The sequence below is a fragment of the Cornus florida genome, unplaced genomic scaffold, assembly GCF_030987335.1.
Source record: "Cornus florida cultivar Cherokee Brave unplaced genomic scaffold, ASM3098733v1 CherokeeBrave_3.0.0_Hap2_Chr11, whole genome shotgun sequence".
Classification (NCBI taxonomy): Eukaryota; Viridiplantae; Streptophyta; class Magnoliopsida; order Cornales; family Cornaceae; genus Cornus; species Cornus florida.
Genome location: NW_026775581.1, coordinates 13986177 through 14004726, shown reverse-complemented (window position 1 = coordinate 14004726; position 18550 = coordinate 13986177). Strand labels below are relative to the sequence as shown.

The window sequence follows — 18550 nt, the reverse complement described above, 5'->3', positions numbered from 1 at the left end:
GAATAATATGCTGTATATTCTGTTTCCCGACATTGGATCTGTTTTTAATTGAATTGATTTTTTATGATTGCTGTAATGTTTAGCATATATTCCACTTCACTTTAGTAGCACATCAATGCTTCCAAAGTGCTCACCACCACTGTTAAATCTCTACATTTCAAACCAGCTAGATTTTATGAATCATTTACCTCACTGTCACTACAAATTTTCTATAATGTGTTTTCTTTTCATCTGATTACTATAAGATATTTCAGTTGGACAATTTTTTTCTAAAAAAAATATGAATTTCGAAACCATATATGGTAGTTACTTGTGATGGATTGAGCTCAAGCTCACGTTATTGTTTGAAGACTAGTGATGGATTGAGCTCAAGCTCACGTGCATGAGATATATATAGATCAGTTTCAGACTTCGAATGGTTGGAGAACAAAAGAATAATTTTCTCTTTCATGTGACTTTTCCACACTGCTAGCAGATAAGCCTTCTGAGTTCCGAGTATGTGGTCAAGCTCTTTGGGCTCACTACTCTTGTTTGATTGTACCTCCAAAAATACAAACATACATATCTATATATATAAAGTGCAAATACAGAGAAGGGAGAGGGAATATTGGGAAATTATTACATTATGAGATACTTATACAGTCTTGACTAATTACAAAATATATCTGATATATTTATTTGTGAGACTATATACATAGTTCATTGTAACGGTTGGTTCATAACTCTTTTTCAAGGGTTTAATATTATTACACACCTTCATAAATCGATGAGTTCGACTAGTTTAGACTGATATTTTTTCGAATTCGTTACACTGCGATAAAAGACGATACACTGATCGCAAATGATACCGCAACGACAAATCATAACCATATGTGATTCATCTGATCATATAATCACTGTGTCATTTAAATTTTTTTGGAGAATGGTAGCTATGTAGCCTGATGGGGCGGTGATAGGGCCTACACCTTAATGAAACGTGAGCTTTAGAGTAGCAAACAACATTATTTGTTGGCAGTCGGACAGCTTTGCCATATAATAGTCCTAAAACAATTCATGTCACATGACATGAATGACACATCTCAATTTTTCTGATTGGGGAAAAAAAATATAAAACAAAAGTTAACAATAATACAATCCCAAGGTACCGACTTCTAGGAGCATATATAGATGTTGAAATCCAAGCCACACACTTTATTATACACTGACATAGAATCTTCATCAACTATACTTTCACAAATATATATACAGAAGGCTATACAGGAACCAAACATCTGACCTCCAACCCAACTCTCTCTCTCTGCTCTCCAACATCTGAGCTCCAAGCACATGGAAGGAGGTCATGGATACAAAAAAGGGCTGTGGTCAGAAGAAGATAGAATTCTCAAGGAGTACGTAAGAGTGCATGGAAAAGGAAAGTGGAATTCTGTTGCCAAAATGACAGGTTAGTTTATTTGGACTTTTTATCTATAAAAAGTTTGTATTATATTGCATGCAACTGGGATTATATGTGTGTGTGTGTGTGGATGTTGCTAATTTTTTGTTTAATTTTGTGTAACTTTTCATATATATATATATATATATATATATATATATATATATATATATATATATGTATGTATGTATAGGTTTGAAGAGGGGTGGGAAGAGTTGCAGGTTAAGGTGGATGAATTATCTAAGTCCTTGTGTAAAGCGTGAGCAATTTTCGGAGGAAGAAAATGACCTCATCATTCGGCTTCATAATCTCCTAGGAAACAGGTTGTTTATATATATATATATATATATATATATATATCTTCTTTTTCATTTATACATATTGTTCTTAACCAATATATATGATCTATATTTCTCAATCATTTTCATAGTTCTTTTTTTCTTTTTTAATGAATTTTAATGTTTGGATTTTAAATTCATAGTTAAAATTCTGAAATTTTGGGGGTTTGTTTGGTTGAGTTTTGTTTCTTAAAACAGTTCTCAAGAAAAAAAACATAAATTGTCTAACAAATTTTTTATCAGAACTTTTAGAAAATTGCAACAAAACAAGTTTATCTACAGTTTTTAATTTTCTGAAAACATAATTTTTTTACTAATTCACATTATACAGCTGTAAAGTCATGATAATGTGTTCACAGGGATGGTGAGCAAATTGGATTTGCTCAAGGAGATCAATACATTAATGCATATATAATATAAAACTTGAATCTTCTCTAAAGTGGACCTGTAGAGATTGTATTGGCAATTATTGTAAGATTTTTTATTTTTTGGAGATTAATTATTGTAAGATTTTGTGACCCTCTACTTTAAGGTTTTAATTAGTATAAGCATTTGCTGCACCATTAGTCCTATTGCTCTGACATAGTGCATGTTAGTTTTATTCAAACAACTAAAATTGGCAAATATCCTCGTCTTAAATATGAAGGTGGTCTTTAATTGCCGGACGTGTGCCTGGACGAACTGATAATCAAGTGAACCAGTGGAACACTCATTTGAGCAAGAAGCTTGGGGTGAAGAAGACGAAAACCAAGGTTGGAGCTTCTTCGCGAGCAGCCTCAAAAGTAGGGAATGAGTATAGTACTATTCCAATGAACATGACAAATTCTAAGTCACGTTGTGATGACGATAATGGCAGAGCTGATCAAGACCAAAATGTCATTACTGAAAAAGGCAGTGAGAGCGCGGTTAGGTTCTTTGAATTAGAAGAGCCAAAGATTAATAATGCAGGTTATAACGAGAGTTCTTTGTGGTTTTCTAGTGATGATTTTAGTCTAAACACCCCTAGCTTGATTGAACTCTGGGACCATTGTGCTCCTGATTTTGTTTGGCATGGCTTGTAAACTTATTTAATCTTGGACTTCAAAAATATAAATAAAACAACTTGTCCATGGTTATGACATATATGAAGCAAGAATGATACTATTCATAGCCTTTCTGATCCTCTAAATCTAGGAATTAAGATAGTGACCTATGGGCTGTCTATAAATTTTTACCTCGTGTTGTTCAGTACTTGTGGTTCAGCTTTTAGTTTTTTTTTTTTTTTTGGTAAGTCAACTCTAATTGGTATTGGAAACAAAATTATTTGTGAGTTTTTTTTTTTCCTTTCAAAAATGACACACAGCACTGTTTGAGGAATATGTAAGTAGGCTAAGCTCTATCAAATTCACGGATAGTTCAGTAAACACGTAAGCACACACAATTATTGTTGGACTCGAACACTCAACCTATCCTTTTGAGACGAGAGACCGTACCATCAGAGCTAATGCCAATTGATTGATCTAGTATATAAGAAGCTTAGTTGGAGAATTGGATCTCCCTAAATATTGTTACATGCCAATTCATCCACAGATTGAGAGTCAACCTGAATTGGTACATGCCAATTCATCCACAGCTAGCTTTGGCTTGTTTTTGTTGTTGCTTGTGGAAGATAGTGTTCTGTGGGGTGTGTCCTTCAGTCTATTCTGTTAATTGGTTGTTTGTTTCTCTTGTTTGTGGTTACCAGTACAACTGTTTCAGTCTTTTGTATAGTTCTTGGCTGCCAGCCCTACACTGTGTTTTTTGTAGGCTTTGGGGCCTGTTTTCTGTGGGGATCCCCCACGCTGTAAATTTTCTCACTATCAACGGAATCTCAATGAAGACCCCAGCCTCCTCGGATTGAGGAGCATAGGAGGCACTTAATTTGAACAAGAAGAATAATACACAACTTTTATATAAACTCTCAAACCTTAATGTATTGCAGAATTACAATCCGAAAACCCCCAGCCTCCTCGAAGGATTGAGTAGTGTAGGAGGTACTTAATTTGAAAAAGGAGAATAACACACAACTTTTATATAAACTCTCAAACCTTGATATATATTGCAGAATTACAATCCAAGTAAAGATAAATTGGATACCCTCGTCACGAAACTCATGAACCCACTACTCATTAGCGCTAGCTTAGGTTTAATGTGGTATGTATACAAAATATTTCTGCCAAATATGAAGTCAAGTCCATCGTCGGCCTGATCAATAACACTTGGCGCACATACATGCTACAATATAAGTCTACATTTTAATTTTTTGTAAATGCACTCCATTTTTAATATAAATTATTATTCTTATTCTTGGTTCAATTTGTGATAATTTAATATAAAAAAACATTTAAGTTATTTAGTTTAAGGAAAAAAAAGAAAGAATATGAAAAATAGACTAAATTTATTATTTTCCCTTTACTTAATAAGTGGGACTGCTGATCATTGAAGTGTTGAATTTTTGGTCCAAGTTGCAACTATTATTGAGGGCAATAAATTCTGTGACATGAGGACAACAAAAGTCTAAAAACCATGACCTTTTTTTTTTTTTTGGCCCATTGTCTTTAAAAGCAAAAGGGTATATGGGCCTTTGCCCTATTCTGTCATTAATTGATTATTTATTTTTATTTTATTTGAGTTGGTTAAATTATTTATGTGGTTACTTGTGTATGTGTATTTTATTTGATTTCATGTGATATGTTTATGTAATTAAATTATTTTTAAATGTTTAATTGTGTTTGTTAAATGATTTGTTTATTTTATTTTTATTTTATTTTAAAAGTTTATGGATTTGGATTGTATCCCATGGACCAACTAGATGGATCTTGGACGATTTGAATAAAATCCTAAATGGGTTGGATAGTGACCCATGGGGATTAGTAGTTATATATATAATAATGTGTATATATATATCTATATCGTATTCATTAAAATAATACTTTTTTTTCTTGAATGGGGTGATTTTATAAGCAGAATATAGACAGTACAAGCGCATAAGGAGGCATACCTCCTTTTACAACTCAAAGGCTAGAATAAGCCTGTTTCCAGTATATACTAGGATAAAAAACTGAATATAATAACATTAAGACACTTAAAACGTAAGTATTAAATCTTCTTGACTAAGCTGAAAGACAAAGCCTCCTATACAATAGTCTTGGCAACATAAGAAGCTTGATCTTTAAATCCATCATGAAGAATAGCATTCCTAACAGTCCAAATCTTCCATATAGTGGTTTCAAAAATAGCACTCAGAATCTTAATCTTAGAAGATTTACTGGAAGTTTGCAAACAAAACCAATCCACAACTTGCATCTGAGAATTCCAAACTGGCAGTTCCATTTGCAGCAAGCAGAACAATTCCTACCAAATGGACTGAGCATAAGAACATGTGCAGAATAAATGATCGTTTGTATTTGCATTTTTCCAACAATTGTGACAAATAACTGTTAAAACAATCCCACACTTCTGCAGATTCACCAAATACAAATTTCTATTGTGCAGAATGATACATACCACCACAGCAATTTTAGGTCTACAATATCTTTAAAGTAATCAACTCCATTTCAAAACTTGACCTGTATACCTGCAGATATTCCAGGCTGCTTTCAAAAAGAATTTACAGTGCTTCCAAACAATAGGATCTTTCGCAGCATTAATAGTAAGCCTTTAAATGACATCCTTTACTTCCTCAGGCAAATAAGCAGGCATATCCCATCTGCCATTCACTATAATATCAGCTTCCATAAGATTTATGTCCACCTGTCTAAGCATAGCAGCCCCAAATTTTTGGATCAGAGATTGATTCTCACACCAAGGATTAGTTAACAAGCTAAAAATCATTCCATCTCCAATCTTGAACTCAACATTTTCCAATACCATCTATCTAACCCCTATCATTTGTTTCCAAATAGCTAAATCACTGCACTTTGGAACCACATTTCAGAAAGAAACTCTTTGTAGATACATAGCATGAAGCCAATTTAATTCACAATTTGTCCTTCTTTTGCACAAAATCCCAGCAGAGAGACATTTTTGCAGCAACATCAATATCTTGAATTCTTCTAATGTTAAAACCTTCCTGACTCCATTTTATTTGAGACATCTTCTTTAGATCCTGCTTACCACTCCATAAAAAGTTCTTGAATCTCCTTTCCAGCCCGTCTTAACCTCCCAAGGAATCTTAAATCCAAAAACGCAATGGTACAGATAAGAATAAAGAACTGATCTAATCAATTCAATTCTTCCTGCAATTGACAAAGTGATAGTGTTCCAATGAGCTAGTCTAACATTAATCTTATCCAACAAAGCTCTGAAATCACCTGTTCTTAAGTTAATATTAGACAAAGGCAGCCCTAGATACTTAAAAGGAAAATTCTCAGTTTGGAACTACAAAATACTTGGCAATCTTCTTCTTCTTCCTTTCACTGCTTTAGAAAAAATAATTGAGCTCTTTTCTTTATTAACCTGCAACCCTGTAGCCTCTTAGAACTATTTGAACACATCAAGTATTGCCTTTGCAGTGGACATATAAGCTTTTACCACCATTAACAAATCGTTTGCATAAAAGGCATAAGAAATCTTCATATCTGTCATAGCCACAGCCTTGTACAGTTTGATCTTACCCTCCTCTATAGCTTGTTCCATCAAGTTACTAAAGTATTCAATAACAAAAGAAAAGAGAAGAGGGGATAAAGGACAACCTTGCCTAATACCTCTAGAGGCAGAGAAAAAACCAGCAGGAACACCATTACACAAAATGGAAAATTTTGGAGAAGAAATACATTTGGTGATCCAGTTAATCCATTTGACACTGAAACCATATACCTGCAGCATCCTCTGAATAAAACCCCATTCTACTGAATCATATGCTTTTTTCAAATCCACCTTCAAGGCCATAGATGGATCAACCTGCTTCTTCCTAAACCCCTTGACCAGGTCAAAGACCAACAAAATATTATCATAAAGCCTTCTATTCTTGATGAATGCGGATTGCTTAGGGCAAATTAAGTTGGGAAGGACACTGCTCAATATATTTGCTAAAATCTTAGAAATAATTTTATACACCAGATTACATAAGGCTATAGGTATGTAGTTTGCTATCTTATCCCCATGGTTAGGCTTAGTGTGATACCCCTCGATTGCGGAACACGGGTCGATCAAATCCACACATAAAATTGAGGAAAATATTAAACAATTAAGGTAATAAACAAGCATAGAATACAAAAGGAAATAAGAATAATAAAGAAGCTAAAAAGAAACTAAATAATAATAAAATCCTCCAATAAAATAATTCAATAGAATTAATCCTCTAATAATCCAAATCCTCTGATACCAGTAACCATCTAGATTACAACTCGAAAATCTATCACGTGGACCCCTAAACAAAATCCCAATACTAATAACTGAATTAACAAAATCCAACACTGAAATAAAAAGAAGAATCATACATAGAAGAGTGATGAAGACTGTCTCTACTTAGCACAAACAATCTCTAAGTCTGGAACTGACAACACTTGAAAAAATAATGGTGGGTCAGCCCACAAACAAGTTCTATTCTACTTACTACAATCCAAACAGAGACCCGATACATGTATACATCCTAGTCAACTCAACAATAACTAAGTAATTCATATATATATAGATACACACTATAGGACTCTCACTGGACTATAGGTCTGCCTCAACCTGAATAGTAGGCAACATGCAAAACACACATATAGTGGGTATGAGTACCTATACCTACTAGTGTGACGACCCTGGTTTTTAGGCCAGCGTGTCCTGTGATGAACTGTAAGGATGATCCGATAACGGATCCGAATGCGGAAGCGAAAACAGAAAACAAGACTCTAAGAAGTCAAAGTGACCTTCCATGAGGTCGTGGAACTTTTCAAGAACTGATGCGGAAGCAAAAGATCGAAAATATGACAAATAAGCCCCCAGGGGCAAAATAGTCATTTCTGAAAACTATAGATTCGGGTGCCATCGAGCACACCACTGGAAGGACAACGAAAAACTAATCAAGATGGACTCAAGAATCGCATGATTCGGAGTCCGAACGAAGGAGAAACGGCATGACGAAGAGAAACGAGCACTTAAAGCAAAAAGGGTAAAGTGGTAATTATCCAGGAAGAATCGGGTGTAACTGAGCACACCGTTGGAAAGACAGCGAAAAATTAGTCAAGTTCAAAAAAAAATTCACTTGAATCGGAGTCCGGACGAAGGAGAAAAGCCCAAAAGAAGAATTGACGTCGCGGCGGCCTGACAAGGGGCCATGGCGCACACGGCGCCCATGCGTGAGCCCACCGGCATGCATGCCTGCGCCCAAGGACATGGCTAGTGGCAGCCCTTGGCTGCTGCTACATTTTTTTTTATCTGCCCAGAACTGAGGCTTGAAACGGAGGTCAAGATGAGTTTTTCTGGAAAAATACGAAGAAGAAACCCTCCCTAAAATCGAGTTTTCTACCCGACAAAGTGAACGGAATCGAAAAAAACTCACTGTGAAATCCCGAAAATGCCCCTAGATCAGAACTGAACAAGAGGGTCATAAAGCTGCTAAATGAAAACTGGAAGCTGAAACTTCACGAGGGATTTCCGGTACCAAGATGACATTTTCTGGAAAAACACGAAGAAGATACCCCCCCTAAAATCATGTTTTCTATTCAACCATGTCAAAAAGACGAAAATAAAACTGATGTGAAAGGTCCATAGTGCCCCTAGATCAGTATATGAAAAAAAAATGCGAAATGAATTCACAAGAGGCTCAAAACACAAACGATAAGGTTTTATCCGGAAATGACCATGCACGCAAATGTAACTTACCTATTTAGATGCGTACAATGGTCCATGGCTTAAAAATATAGCCGATTCAAAATCCGACCCCCCAACGGGTAAAAAGGCAAAAATGGACTTGGAATGGAAAACACGGAATCCAAAAATGCAAAACGGGATCAAATGACCGTTTGGCCCTTGGCCACACTTCATACAAGATTAATAAGACCCTATAAAAGAATGAAAATGGAATTCCCACACCCGATGCAACCGTGGTGAAGCAATGACTTGCGATTTTTCAAGTTTTTCATAACATTTCATGAAGTTAAAAAGTTGCATAGAATACAATATACATGTCATTGGCCTCTGGCCTTATCTCATACATATCAAATACATTGAAAGGAGTATACTTAAGTACACATTACATACATGGAATCAAACATACATATTTTGACATATAAGTCTACAAAATGACATTTCATGCTAACATTTGCATGAAATGGAAACTTGAAAGCTACTCGACATCCAAGGAATGCTAGGCTTCACGAACCAAGTCTTCGTACCTGAAATATGCCCCAGTATCGTAGGGGTGAGTAACATAAAGCTACTCGTAGGAGATGAGCATGCATCGACCTAGCATTTTACAAATTTATCACCTTAAGGTGAAACATGTTAACGGGGCTCATGCCACCTAACGTCTATGTCCAAGTGAGACTCGGGGAGCATCCTAAGCTACCTTAGAGTCTAAGCAACAAGAATCATGATATACATACGTGTATGAAACGAATCATGGTTGGGATAATCTAAAGAACACGACAAGAAGAATGCTTGAGCATATATTAACATGAATTGCATTTTTAATACAATTGAACTAGGTCTAGAGTAATCTATACAATATAACAAAAGCATATTTGAATACAAGTTAACAAGAATCACATTATCCATGCAATTCATTAACAAAAGAGCATGTTATACAATGCAACAAAGTTTAAGTTCTCAAAGCCATCAACTTAGAATCTAAAGCACAAAATAACAGTAGTGGTTCATGCCACCTAACGTCTATATTATAAAAGAATCAATAGGATCAATCCTAAGCTTTATTAGAACGTTAAAACACGATTTTCAATATCGATGCAATTTAACCAACATTGGAACTTCCAATACAACGCATAAAGCACAATTTCGCAAAGTTAACATCCTGTAACTTAAAATGGAACGACAAATAAGAAACAACAAGTTACAACATCATCTAGTTATCAACTTGAAAATGAAATGCGAAATCAAACAAAGTGGATACTCGGACGTCACGCCGGATCAGGCCCACAACATAGTTACTTTAGGGTTACTACCCCATGGGCAACCTCCCTATGTGCGCACTAGACCATATAGAGGGACTATCCCCCGTACTAGAACCACGTCCTAGCCATAGTCAAACAACGACATCCCCAAGTTTCTAAAATCAACAAGTTGTCAACAACGCATATATCAACAGGAATATGCAAGATAATCAACTATCTACTAAGCACAACCAAATTTGGAAACCTATACAATACATGCTCTAAATCCATAACTAATATGATATGATGAATGTTGAATCTTCAGTGTGCGATTCGTTACACGCTATGCATGAAAAATGTTAAACACGAAGTGTGCAAATCATTACACAAGGCAACAATATATTTAATAAGGAAAACATATTCTCATGAATACAAACATAGCAACTATGTTATCCAATGTTCAAAACATAACCAAATGAATATACAACAATTCCAAGTCCATGATTTGAATATAGAAATCACTTCTAAAACACAACTAAATCATGGAACAAATTGATAGAATTTAAATAGATAAACACAATTAAATTCTCTAGATTCCGATTCAATTCCAAATAACCTCAATTTAATACATGTTAAAGGACATGGCATGGTCATCACCTATATCCATTCTAAAACTCAATTAGGTTGTTGGAACAACAAAGTAGAACTTTAATTAAATCATGCTAATTTAAATCCCAATTCTAAAACAACTTCTAATAGTCCCAAATTAATATATGCTAGTAACAAGTCATGATCAATACAATTATCAAGTTAAAAGCTTAATTAAGCTAAGGGGACCATTAAATAAATTTTAATTAATTCTTTTAATTAAAATCCCTAGATTTTCAAACTTAACCAAATGCTCTCAATTTAACATATCTTAGAGAACATGCCAAGGACTAGTGAAATATCACATTACAAGTTTATTTCACTAAACTTTCACTAAAGTTAAATATAAAATAAAAGTTGCAATTCTCATGCAATTAATCTCAATTTTATATATGTGAACAACTATACCTAAGCTTAATTTTCTAGCATGCCACAATTCAATTCCAAGTTGTATATCACCATGAGGATTAAATCTTAAACATGAAATTTAATTAAATAAAAGGTTTCAAAACCTAACCGAATATTCTAAATCAAATATATGTGAAGCTATATGGCATGCAAATCAAGAATATCAAGTCAGAATTTAAATAGAGTGAATAGTGCACTCGGGGCAAATTAATTAATAATTACTAATTTTCAAAACACCTCCAATTACTTTTAAATTCAACTATGTTGAAGAGCATGCTAAGGCCTAATATAATATGCTAACACATATTAATTTTAAGCTAGTTAAGGCCATGTGAATTAATCTTTCACCTAAGATAAATATTAAATAAAATCTTTAATACTTATTCAAATGTTCCAATTTTAATACACGACAATGAGCATATCAAGGGACAATATAAAATCATGCTACATGTTTAAACCAAGTCATGAGCAACCGGAAAAATTAGATCCCGTATAAGAAAAATAAATAATAAAATCTCTAGATTTTATATTTAATCATGCAAACAAGTAGTATAAGCATCACAAGCATGCTATATAACAAGAATTTAAACCTAAAAGATCTCTTACCTCAATTTGAGATGAAAATCCCGAAGGCCCACCAAAATAAAAGTGCTCCGAATTCGACGATACCGAGAGGTTTTATCGGGGACAACACCATGAACATAACCCCCATCAAAATCATAACTTAACCTCAAAACCAAACTCAAGAAATGGTCAAAACTGAATTCTAATAAGGGGGAAAAGTAGAGCACGGCGAGGGGAACAACACATGTTAAGGCCGAAGACTTTCCATCAAGGAAAAGTGAACCAAAAGAGGAGAGAGAATATGGCAGCACCCCTTGGGCTGCCATGGGAGCTCCAGGTTGTGCATGAAGAGGGGAGAAGATCAAAAATGAAATATCTCACCCCCCTTTTATAGAAATCTCAAAAAGTGCCCCGAACGGCCCCGCCGGGTCCGAAAAAGTAAAATTTGAGCAGACGCGCTGAAATGGTAAAACTTTGTGAACAAAAAAGATTCAAAATGATAAAATATGAACAACGGAAGAAACGGCGTCAAAAACCGAGTCTCGAACAGAAAGTTATGCCCAAAACAAGTTTGGCGAAAACTGGGGCTAAAAATCCTGAAACTGGAAAACATCGACCAGGAGGAAATTCCAAGAGTACACAACTCGACGAAATGTGAAAATGAATCCCGTACGAGGATCCAGGCTCAAAACAAGACATTTTGTAATAACTTTCATTAATTGCACAATGGCCCCTCCAAAAAGTGTTAACTGCGAAGCTGCCTCAGAATGAAAATATCTTCCAAAAATATTTTCTTAAAAACCCCTGAAATAAAATATCTTTAAAAGATATTTACGAAAAACACCCCAAGAAAAGAAAATAATTTCAAAGAACTTTGCATCCATGCCCCTATGGACACCAGGAGCAACCAGAGTACTTTCTTGCAAAAGTAAAGATACGTATTTCGTGGAAACCACTCAAGATGGAGATACATGAAGTCAAAAACCAACTCCGAACACAAGAAGTGTGGTTACGCCAACAAAGTGTCAAACGGGGAAAAGACAAAATAGGGAAAATGACGAAATAGGGAAAATGACGAAAAGTGAATAGTGTCGAAAAACGAAAAATGTGAAAATGACTCGGTCCTCAAAGGAAGTTGTTAATCCACGAAAAAGAGTCTCAGGAACCAATTTTAAGTACTCGAGATGACACTAAGCGACACGAAATAGAGCTCAGAAAAGAAAATTAAACGAAAAAAAAATTCATTCATAAAATTTCCGGAAAAAGGAAAGGAAGGCAGACCGGGTCGTAACAACTAGGGCACACATCTATCCACTATATCCAGTTATGTATCCTGGGCAATATACATACCCTAATCACTAATCCTGAGACTCAAGCTCATCTCATCGCACATATCTATACATATATAAAATCTATCATATCCAAACATAAAAGTAAACTATCCAACCATATTATTTCAATGGCATGTCATCCAACTAATTTCGTGACTTGACAAGAATAGGTAGGACTTAACTTATTAGTTAATCTATCCCTGATATGCCCCCATCTCTTGACGATGGTGCACTAATCCATAAAATTCATAATTGATGCAACAAATATAATTATACATTAAAAAAAAAATCCAAAAGTAAGTATAATAAAAATTAGATAAATATATAATCATATTATACTACCAACACATGATTAAAATCATATAAAAATACCATAAAAATTGCTAGAATAAATTTAAGGAATTTAAATCCTCCATTAACAACATGTAAATTTAATTACAATTCCATATTGTTCAAGTCCTTAGCATATTAATGTAGATTATGTATTCTGAGATTTTGTCAAGTTTACTTCAATCATATAAAACACCTAAATTGACCTACACAGCCCTGGAATACCCCAAATTACCAAACAGAACCCAAAAAACTCGAATCTGCAATGTTCTAAGCAAGGGAGCCGGCTCCCTCCAAGAGGGACCCGGCTCTCGGCCTGAGGGAGCCGGCTCTCGACCTGCTACCTCTCCTTCTCCGTCTCCGGTGACCTTCGGTCGCTCTGATCACCTCTGCTAAGGGTCCTAAACATCAGTTCTAAGTTCCAGACAGTCCCAATCAATTTTATAAAGTCCTTATGCATTATTAACACAAGTTAAAACAAGATTTCAGGTAAGAATATATAAGATCAAGCAAATACATATACTTACACATAAATTCTGTTTTAATTTCAATTTAGTATGCATACATGGTTAATTTATTGTCTAATTAATCCTGGAATCAAACCTAGGTATGTATAGAACACGAGATCTAAGGGAAAGAGTTAGAAAAAGAACTTGCCTTAAGATTTCAAAACCTTCTTCTTCCTAACTTTTCTAGCGATCCTTAGCTGCTTTCGAAGCCCTCTGTTGCTCCTGGTTCAACCCACGAGCAAGCCTCTTCCTTCCTTCCTTGGTTCAGCCCTTACTCTTGGCCAAACTCTCCTTCTTCCTCTCTTATTTTTCCTCTCTAAACTCTCTACCTCCACAATACGTGAATAGGGTTTTGAAAACCCTTTGGTAGACATAAGGCATATATACACACACACACACACACACACACACACACTAACTATTATACCCTAATCTTATTCCCTAGTTAATAAATTCGCGTATGATACACGAATTAAACGTAAACGTACGAATTTTGAAAAAATACTCTCGTTTGCCGATCAGAGTTAAAAGATACGGTAAAATACGCGGGTTTTTTCATCATCCCGTATGTAACGCGTTTATTCGTTTATTCATTTTGGTTGCCCCGTTTAATTCATGTTTATACTTTAGAGTAACCTAATTATTATTTTTTTTTCGTTCACGTTTCTAATGATGTATTTTTCTCAATCACACATTCTTAACTCAAATTACCGTCTTTTGTTTGGTATAGCTCTTTTCTTTCACACCATCAAAATAATACTATTTGCTGTGCAATATCGGGAAAGGTTGTGACCACTCAGTTGTTTTACTATTTTTTTTTTTTTTAATCTCTTAGTATTGTCAATCCAATGATTGAAATTTAATCAAAGTAATGAAACACATATATATACCTTGTAAAACACTAGAATTTTGAAGAATCATAGATTTTTATTGATATTTGTAGACATTTATAAATTTTTTGTTTTGTTTTGAGACCTTTTAAATTTTGTTAGTATCTTTATTATTATTATTATTATTTTGGAAGTTTGTAAATCACCACATTCACTAGATGTTTTAGTAGAATATAAAGATATTTTCACAAGTATCACACCATATACTTATGCATTTATTATAAATATATAGACTATTAAGGGGAAAAAAAAAAAAAAAAAAGGATGCATTTTGGGATCATGTTGAACAAAACTCTAACTATCATGGAGGTTTCAATAGTAAAATCACATTTATCCTATGTAAAAGGTAGACATATTGAAATTTGTTCAAAAGTACCCTAAGTGGTTCAAACAGCTACATTTTATTTTTAATTTAGGCAACATAGTTGATTAATTGAATTAGAATTTTTTTCATTAATTTTGTGATGAATTGATCATGTCATGGACCTATGGTTATTGATTAATTATATTTAGATAGTTTATTTCTGTTATGATTAGTTTGATAGTGTTAATTGTAATAAATTATTTTATTATTTGTTAGATATTCTTCATTATTCTAACAAATATATGATATATAAGAAAATAATAAGATGTGTATAGCCGAATTTTTGGTCCCGAATTTTTAGTGCATATGACGTATTATATACGTATGCATCCGTATTCGTATTTTTTAGTTTTCGTCGTATTTTTAAAAAATATCGAATTATACTTGTACCTTTTTGTATTTGTATTTTTCCCCTACTGTATTTTACTATGTCCTATTCATACCCCAAGTCTAATAATAAGGGAAAATAAAAGGAAAATAGAAAAATACATATATATTTATATATATAATGCTAAGTCTATAAACGTGATATACATATATATAAATATAATATATAAATTATAACTATACTAGTATTACTATTATTACCATTTATAATAAACAAACAATAATAATAATAATAATAAACTATCCTTATATACATATACATATATATATATATACAACTATCCATGAGTAACTATCCGTACCCATTAAGACTCCTATCCAAGTAATCCATAAGATCCAGATGGTTGGTCCATTATTACTATCCAAATCCATAAAAATAAAATAAAATATTTAAATCATTTAATCTAACAAATAATTACAATTAAACAAACACATCATTTAAGCAAGCAAATCAGTTAACAATTTAATTAAAATACGCCATTTAAGCACATAATTTAAATTAAACAATTAGCCAAATAATCAAATAATCAATTAAAAATGCAATAAAATAATTAAAAAAAATTCGAGATTATCCTTTTAAAATTAGGGGTATTACATTTAGGAATGAGAGTAAGGAAGGTAGAGTTGATACCTTGAGGCATATTTTCAGAATTGAAAAAATGACACACAGTATTTATAAGATATTGCCCAATAATACCCCAGTAATGCTGAAAGAACCTTGCTGGGAAACCATTAGGGGCAGGAGCTTTATCAGGGTTAAAATACATGACAAGCTTTTTGATTTCTTCTGCAGTTAGAACACAGTCCAACCTATCTGTCACGCCTTAAATTTTTCTAAATAAATTTCTTGATTTATTCAAATCAAAATACATCAAAATTACACCCAGAATCTCAAAAATAATAAAATATCCTTTATTGATACAAATCAATTTCCTCAATATTATATACAACATCACTAAATAAATTAAATAATAAAAATCCTCAACACCAACTCTTCCACCTAAGCCCGCAACTAACAATCCAAGATCATCTTTGGTACCTGAAACTGGAAAGGGGTGAGACGAGGGAAGTCCCAGTAGAAAAAACCATAGCAAAGATTTCAAAGAGTTTCATGCAAAATAAGCTTCGCAAAAATCTACATATACTTTTAAACAAAATATATATATGCAATTTTAGCAAAGTAACAATTAATAAAATATTTGAAACAAAATCATCCAGGCCATTCAAGATATGAAGAACCCTACACTGTAAAAGAATTAATTCATCCGAGCATCAATCTTTGGCCCTCTCTGTCATCTAACAATCTCGGGTTTCTCTCTGTGTGAGCTCTCGGCTCACTGTGTGTGTCTCCAATTTTTCTATTATGCATTCCTTACTTCAAGTCACAAGACAGATACATATATATATATAAAGAAATCCTCCACCGACATAATACAAATATCAGCATTTCACCACAAGACTCCATCAGACAAAATCATTTCATTCTTGCTTTTTCCTTATCACATCATATCAACAATACAATATCTCACTCCAATACAACAGACCAACCTACGTGAAAAAAGCACAGCCAATTAATTTCTTGGCCACACAATCTCATAGTGGGTCCCGCTAAAATGCCATCATAACATTTTTATTTACCTTTTCCATTTCTTCATCTCGGTAGCCACCTTTTCTTTCACCTCAACATATATATATATATATATAATAGAACAAAAATCAAATCCAACCAATTCGGTACCTATCCACTTCTTAAACCCATGAGAACAAAAACTATACCAAATAAAATATTAAAAGAAAAAATCTTTCACCCATTACTCATTAATCAAGTGGGACCCGCGCCAACCACTAGAATTTCATAATTTTTTCTTTCTTCTCCACTGTCGGCTGCCCTTTCATCCACAGACATCAAAAATATATATGCATATATATCTTACACATGCAACAAGGAAACCAAATCAACCAATTTCTCTCTCCTCCTTATCTCATTTCGGCCAGCCCATTTGCTCCATACAACAGATGCTACAATATATATATATATATATATATCAATTGTAACAAAATAATTTAACTCCCTAAATACTCCATCTTTAAAATTCAAATGGGACCCGCCAAAATATTACAATTCCCATTTCTTTTCTTCTTTGCATTTTCAGCTGAAGCTCAATGCTACCTCAAACTGATACATGAAATATATAGAACATATATATTCATGCTTTGTGAGAAAAATCAAACCCAATAAAATTCCATGTGGGTAAAATCTCTAAAATTAAACAGTCAATGTTGACAAATAAATAAAATCATGAAATAAATAAAATTTTCAATTCTTAAAAATTCGGGTTGTCACATTACCTATCACAATCTTCTTAAGTCAAAACCTTCCTAAAAGGCCTAATCTCAACAATTGACTCTTCTTGTTTTTTGTATAAGTCAGAATAAAATTGAACCAACCAATCTCTGATGGTCTTGGGATCTGATGAGACTTCTCCCGTGGAATTTTGCAATTGAGTGATGGAGTTAGCACATCTTCTTTGCCTTAACACATTATGAAAAAATTTAGTACACTTATCCCCTTCTTGTAACCATTTAATCCTGGATTTCTGAGTGCTCAAATGTGATGTATTTTAGCACATAAACGAGAGTATTTTAGTCTATTCATCTATCTTTATTTTCCTGTTTTAGTACTTATTTGTGTTTTTGTCTATTTTAGATCGATAAGGTTCAAAAGGGCTAAAAATGGTCTATTATAGCCTTTTTGGAGTCAAACAAAAGTTCTTAGAAGATTTCAGAAAAATCTGAAAAAAGGTCAAAAATGCTGAAAATTTGGATCGATCGAAGATTTCTTCGATCGATCGAAAATATGCTGGCAGCGAGCTGTTTTATTCCCTCGCACCCGAACTCCACCTACCATATAGTTGCGGGATTAGATATTTTTGGGTTGCATTTCTGACTTAGTGACTAAGAAAATGACCTTGTATTTAAAGGGAATTGAACCATTTTTTGTAATCTATCAACCATATATCTTTAGTCTTTAATTTTATTTTATTGTAATTTTTATTTTCTCTCTCTAGAAAAGTTAGAGATTAGGGTTAGAAGAAAAGAGAAGAGTGGAGGCACCAAGAACACATCTCTAGATCTACACACACTCTCTCTCTCTCTAAAATTCAACAAAGAAGAAGAGGAAAAAGATGGAGCCATGTTTGGGAATTGCCCTTGAGGGTTCCTAGATCACACCCACCTCCTCCATGATTAGCTAGACTTCTCCTTGGGCCTTAGATGAGCCCCAAGTTTGTAA

The 18550-nt window shown here is 33.7% G+C and overlaps 2 protein-coding genes and 1 long non-coding RNA gene across 4 annotated transcripts; 1 reads left to right on the top strand and 2 right to left on the bottom strand.

Moving 5' to 3' along the window:
• Positions 1 to 1104: 1104 nt before the first annotated feature.
• LOC132285928 (transcription factor WER-like) lies at positions 1105 to 2938 on the top strand. Its single transcript, XM_059788164.1, has 3 exons — positions 1105 to 1441; positions 1626 to 1755; positions 2417 to 2938. The coding sequence occupies exons 1-3, from the start codon at positions 1327 to 1329 to the stop codon at positions 2829 to 2831; spliced, it is 660 nt and encodes a 219-aa protein (XP_059644147.1). The 5' UTR covers positions 1105 to 1326; the 3' UTR covers positions 2832 to 2938.
• A 3332-nt stretch (positions 2939 to 6270) lies between these two features.
• LOC132280845 (secreted RxLR effector protein 78-like) lies at positions 6271 to 6678 on the bottom strand. Its single transcript, XM_059782602.1, has one exon. The coding sequence runs from the start codon at positions 6676 to 6678 to the stop codon at positions 6271 to 6273; it is 408 nt and encodes a 135-aa protein (XP_059638585.1).
• Positions 6679 to 16149: 9471 nt separating this feature from the next.
• On the bottom strand, positions 16150 to 16757 carry LOC132283922 (uncharacterized). 2 transcript variants are annotated; one of them, XR_009472165.1, is made up of 2 exons: positions 16503 to 16757; positions 16150 to 16303 (listed from the first exon to the last, which is right to left on the bottom strand). It is a non-coding gene; the product is annotated as an uncharacterized LOC132283922 (long non-coding RNA). The 2 variants fall into 2 exon arrangements; XR_009472164.1 differs by having other exon boundaries at positions 16150 to 16297.
• Positions 16758 to 18550: the final 1793 nt, after the last annotated feature.

Coding starts and splice junctions, on each gene's coding strand:
- LOC132280845 (XM_059782602.1), bottom strand. CDS start 6,678: ATGGCCTTGAAGGTGGATTTGAAAAAAGCATATGATTCAGTAGAATGG.
- LOC132285928 (XM_059788164.1), top strand. CDS start 1,327: ATGGAAGGAGGTCATGGATACAAAAAAGGGCTGTGGTCAGAAGAAGAT. Junction 1,442..1,625: donor TTCTGTTGCCAAAATGACAG/GTTAGTTTATTT, acceptor ATGTATGTATAG/GTTTGAAGAGGGGTGGGAAG. Junction 1,756..2,416: donor CATAATCTCCTAGGAAACAG/GTTGTTTATATA, acceptor TTAAATATGAAG/GTGGTCTTTAATTGCCGGAC.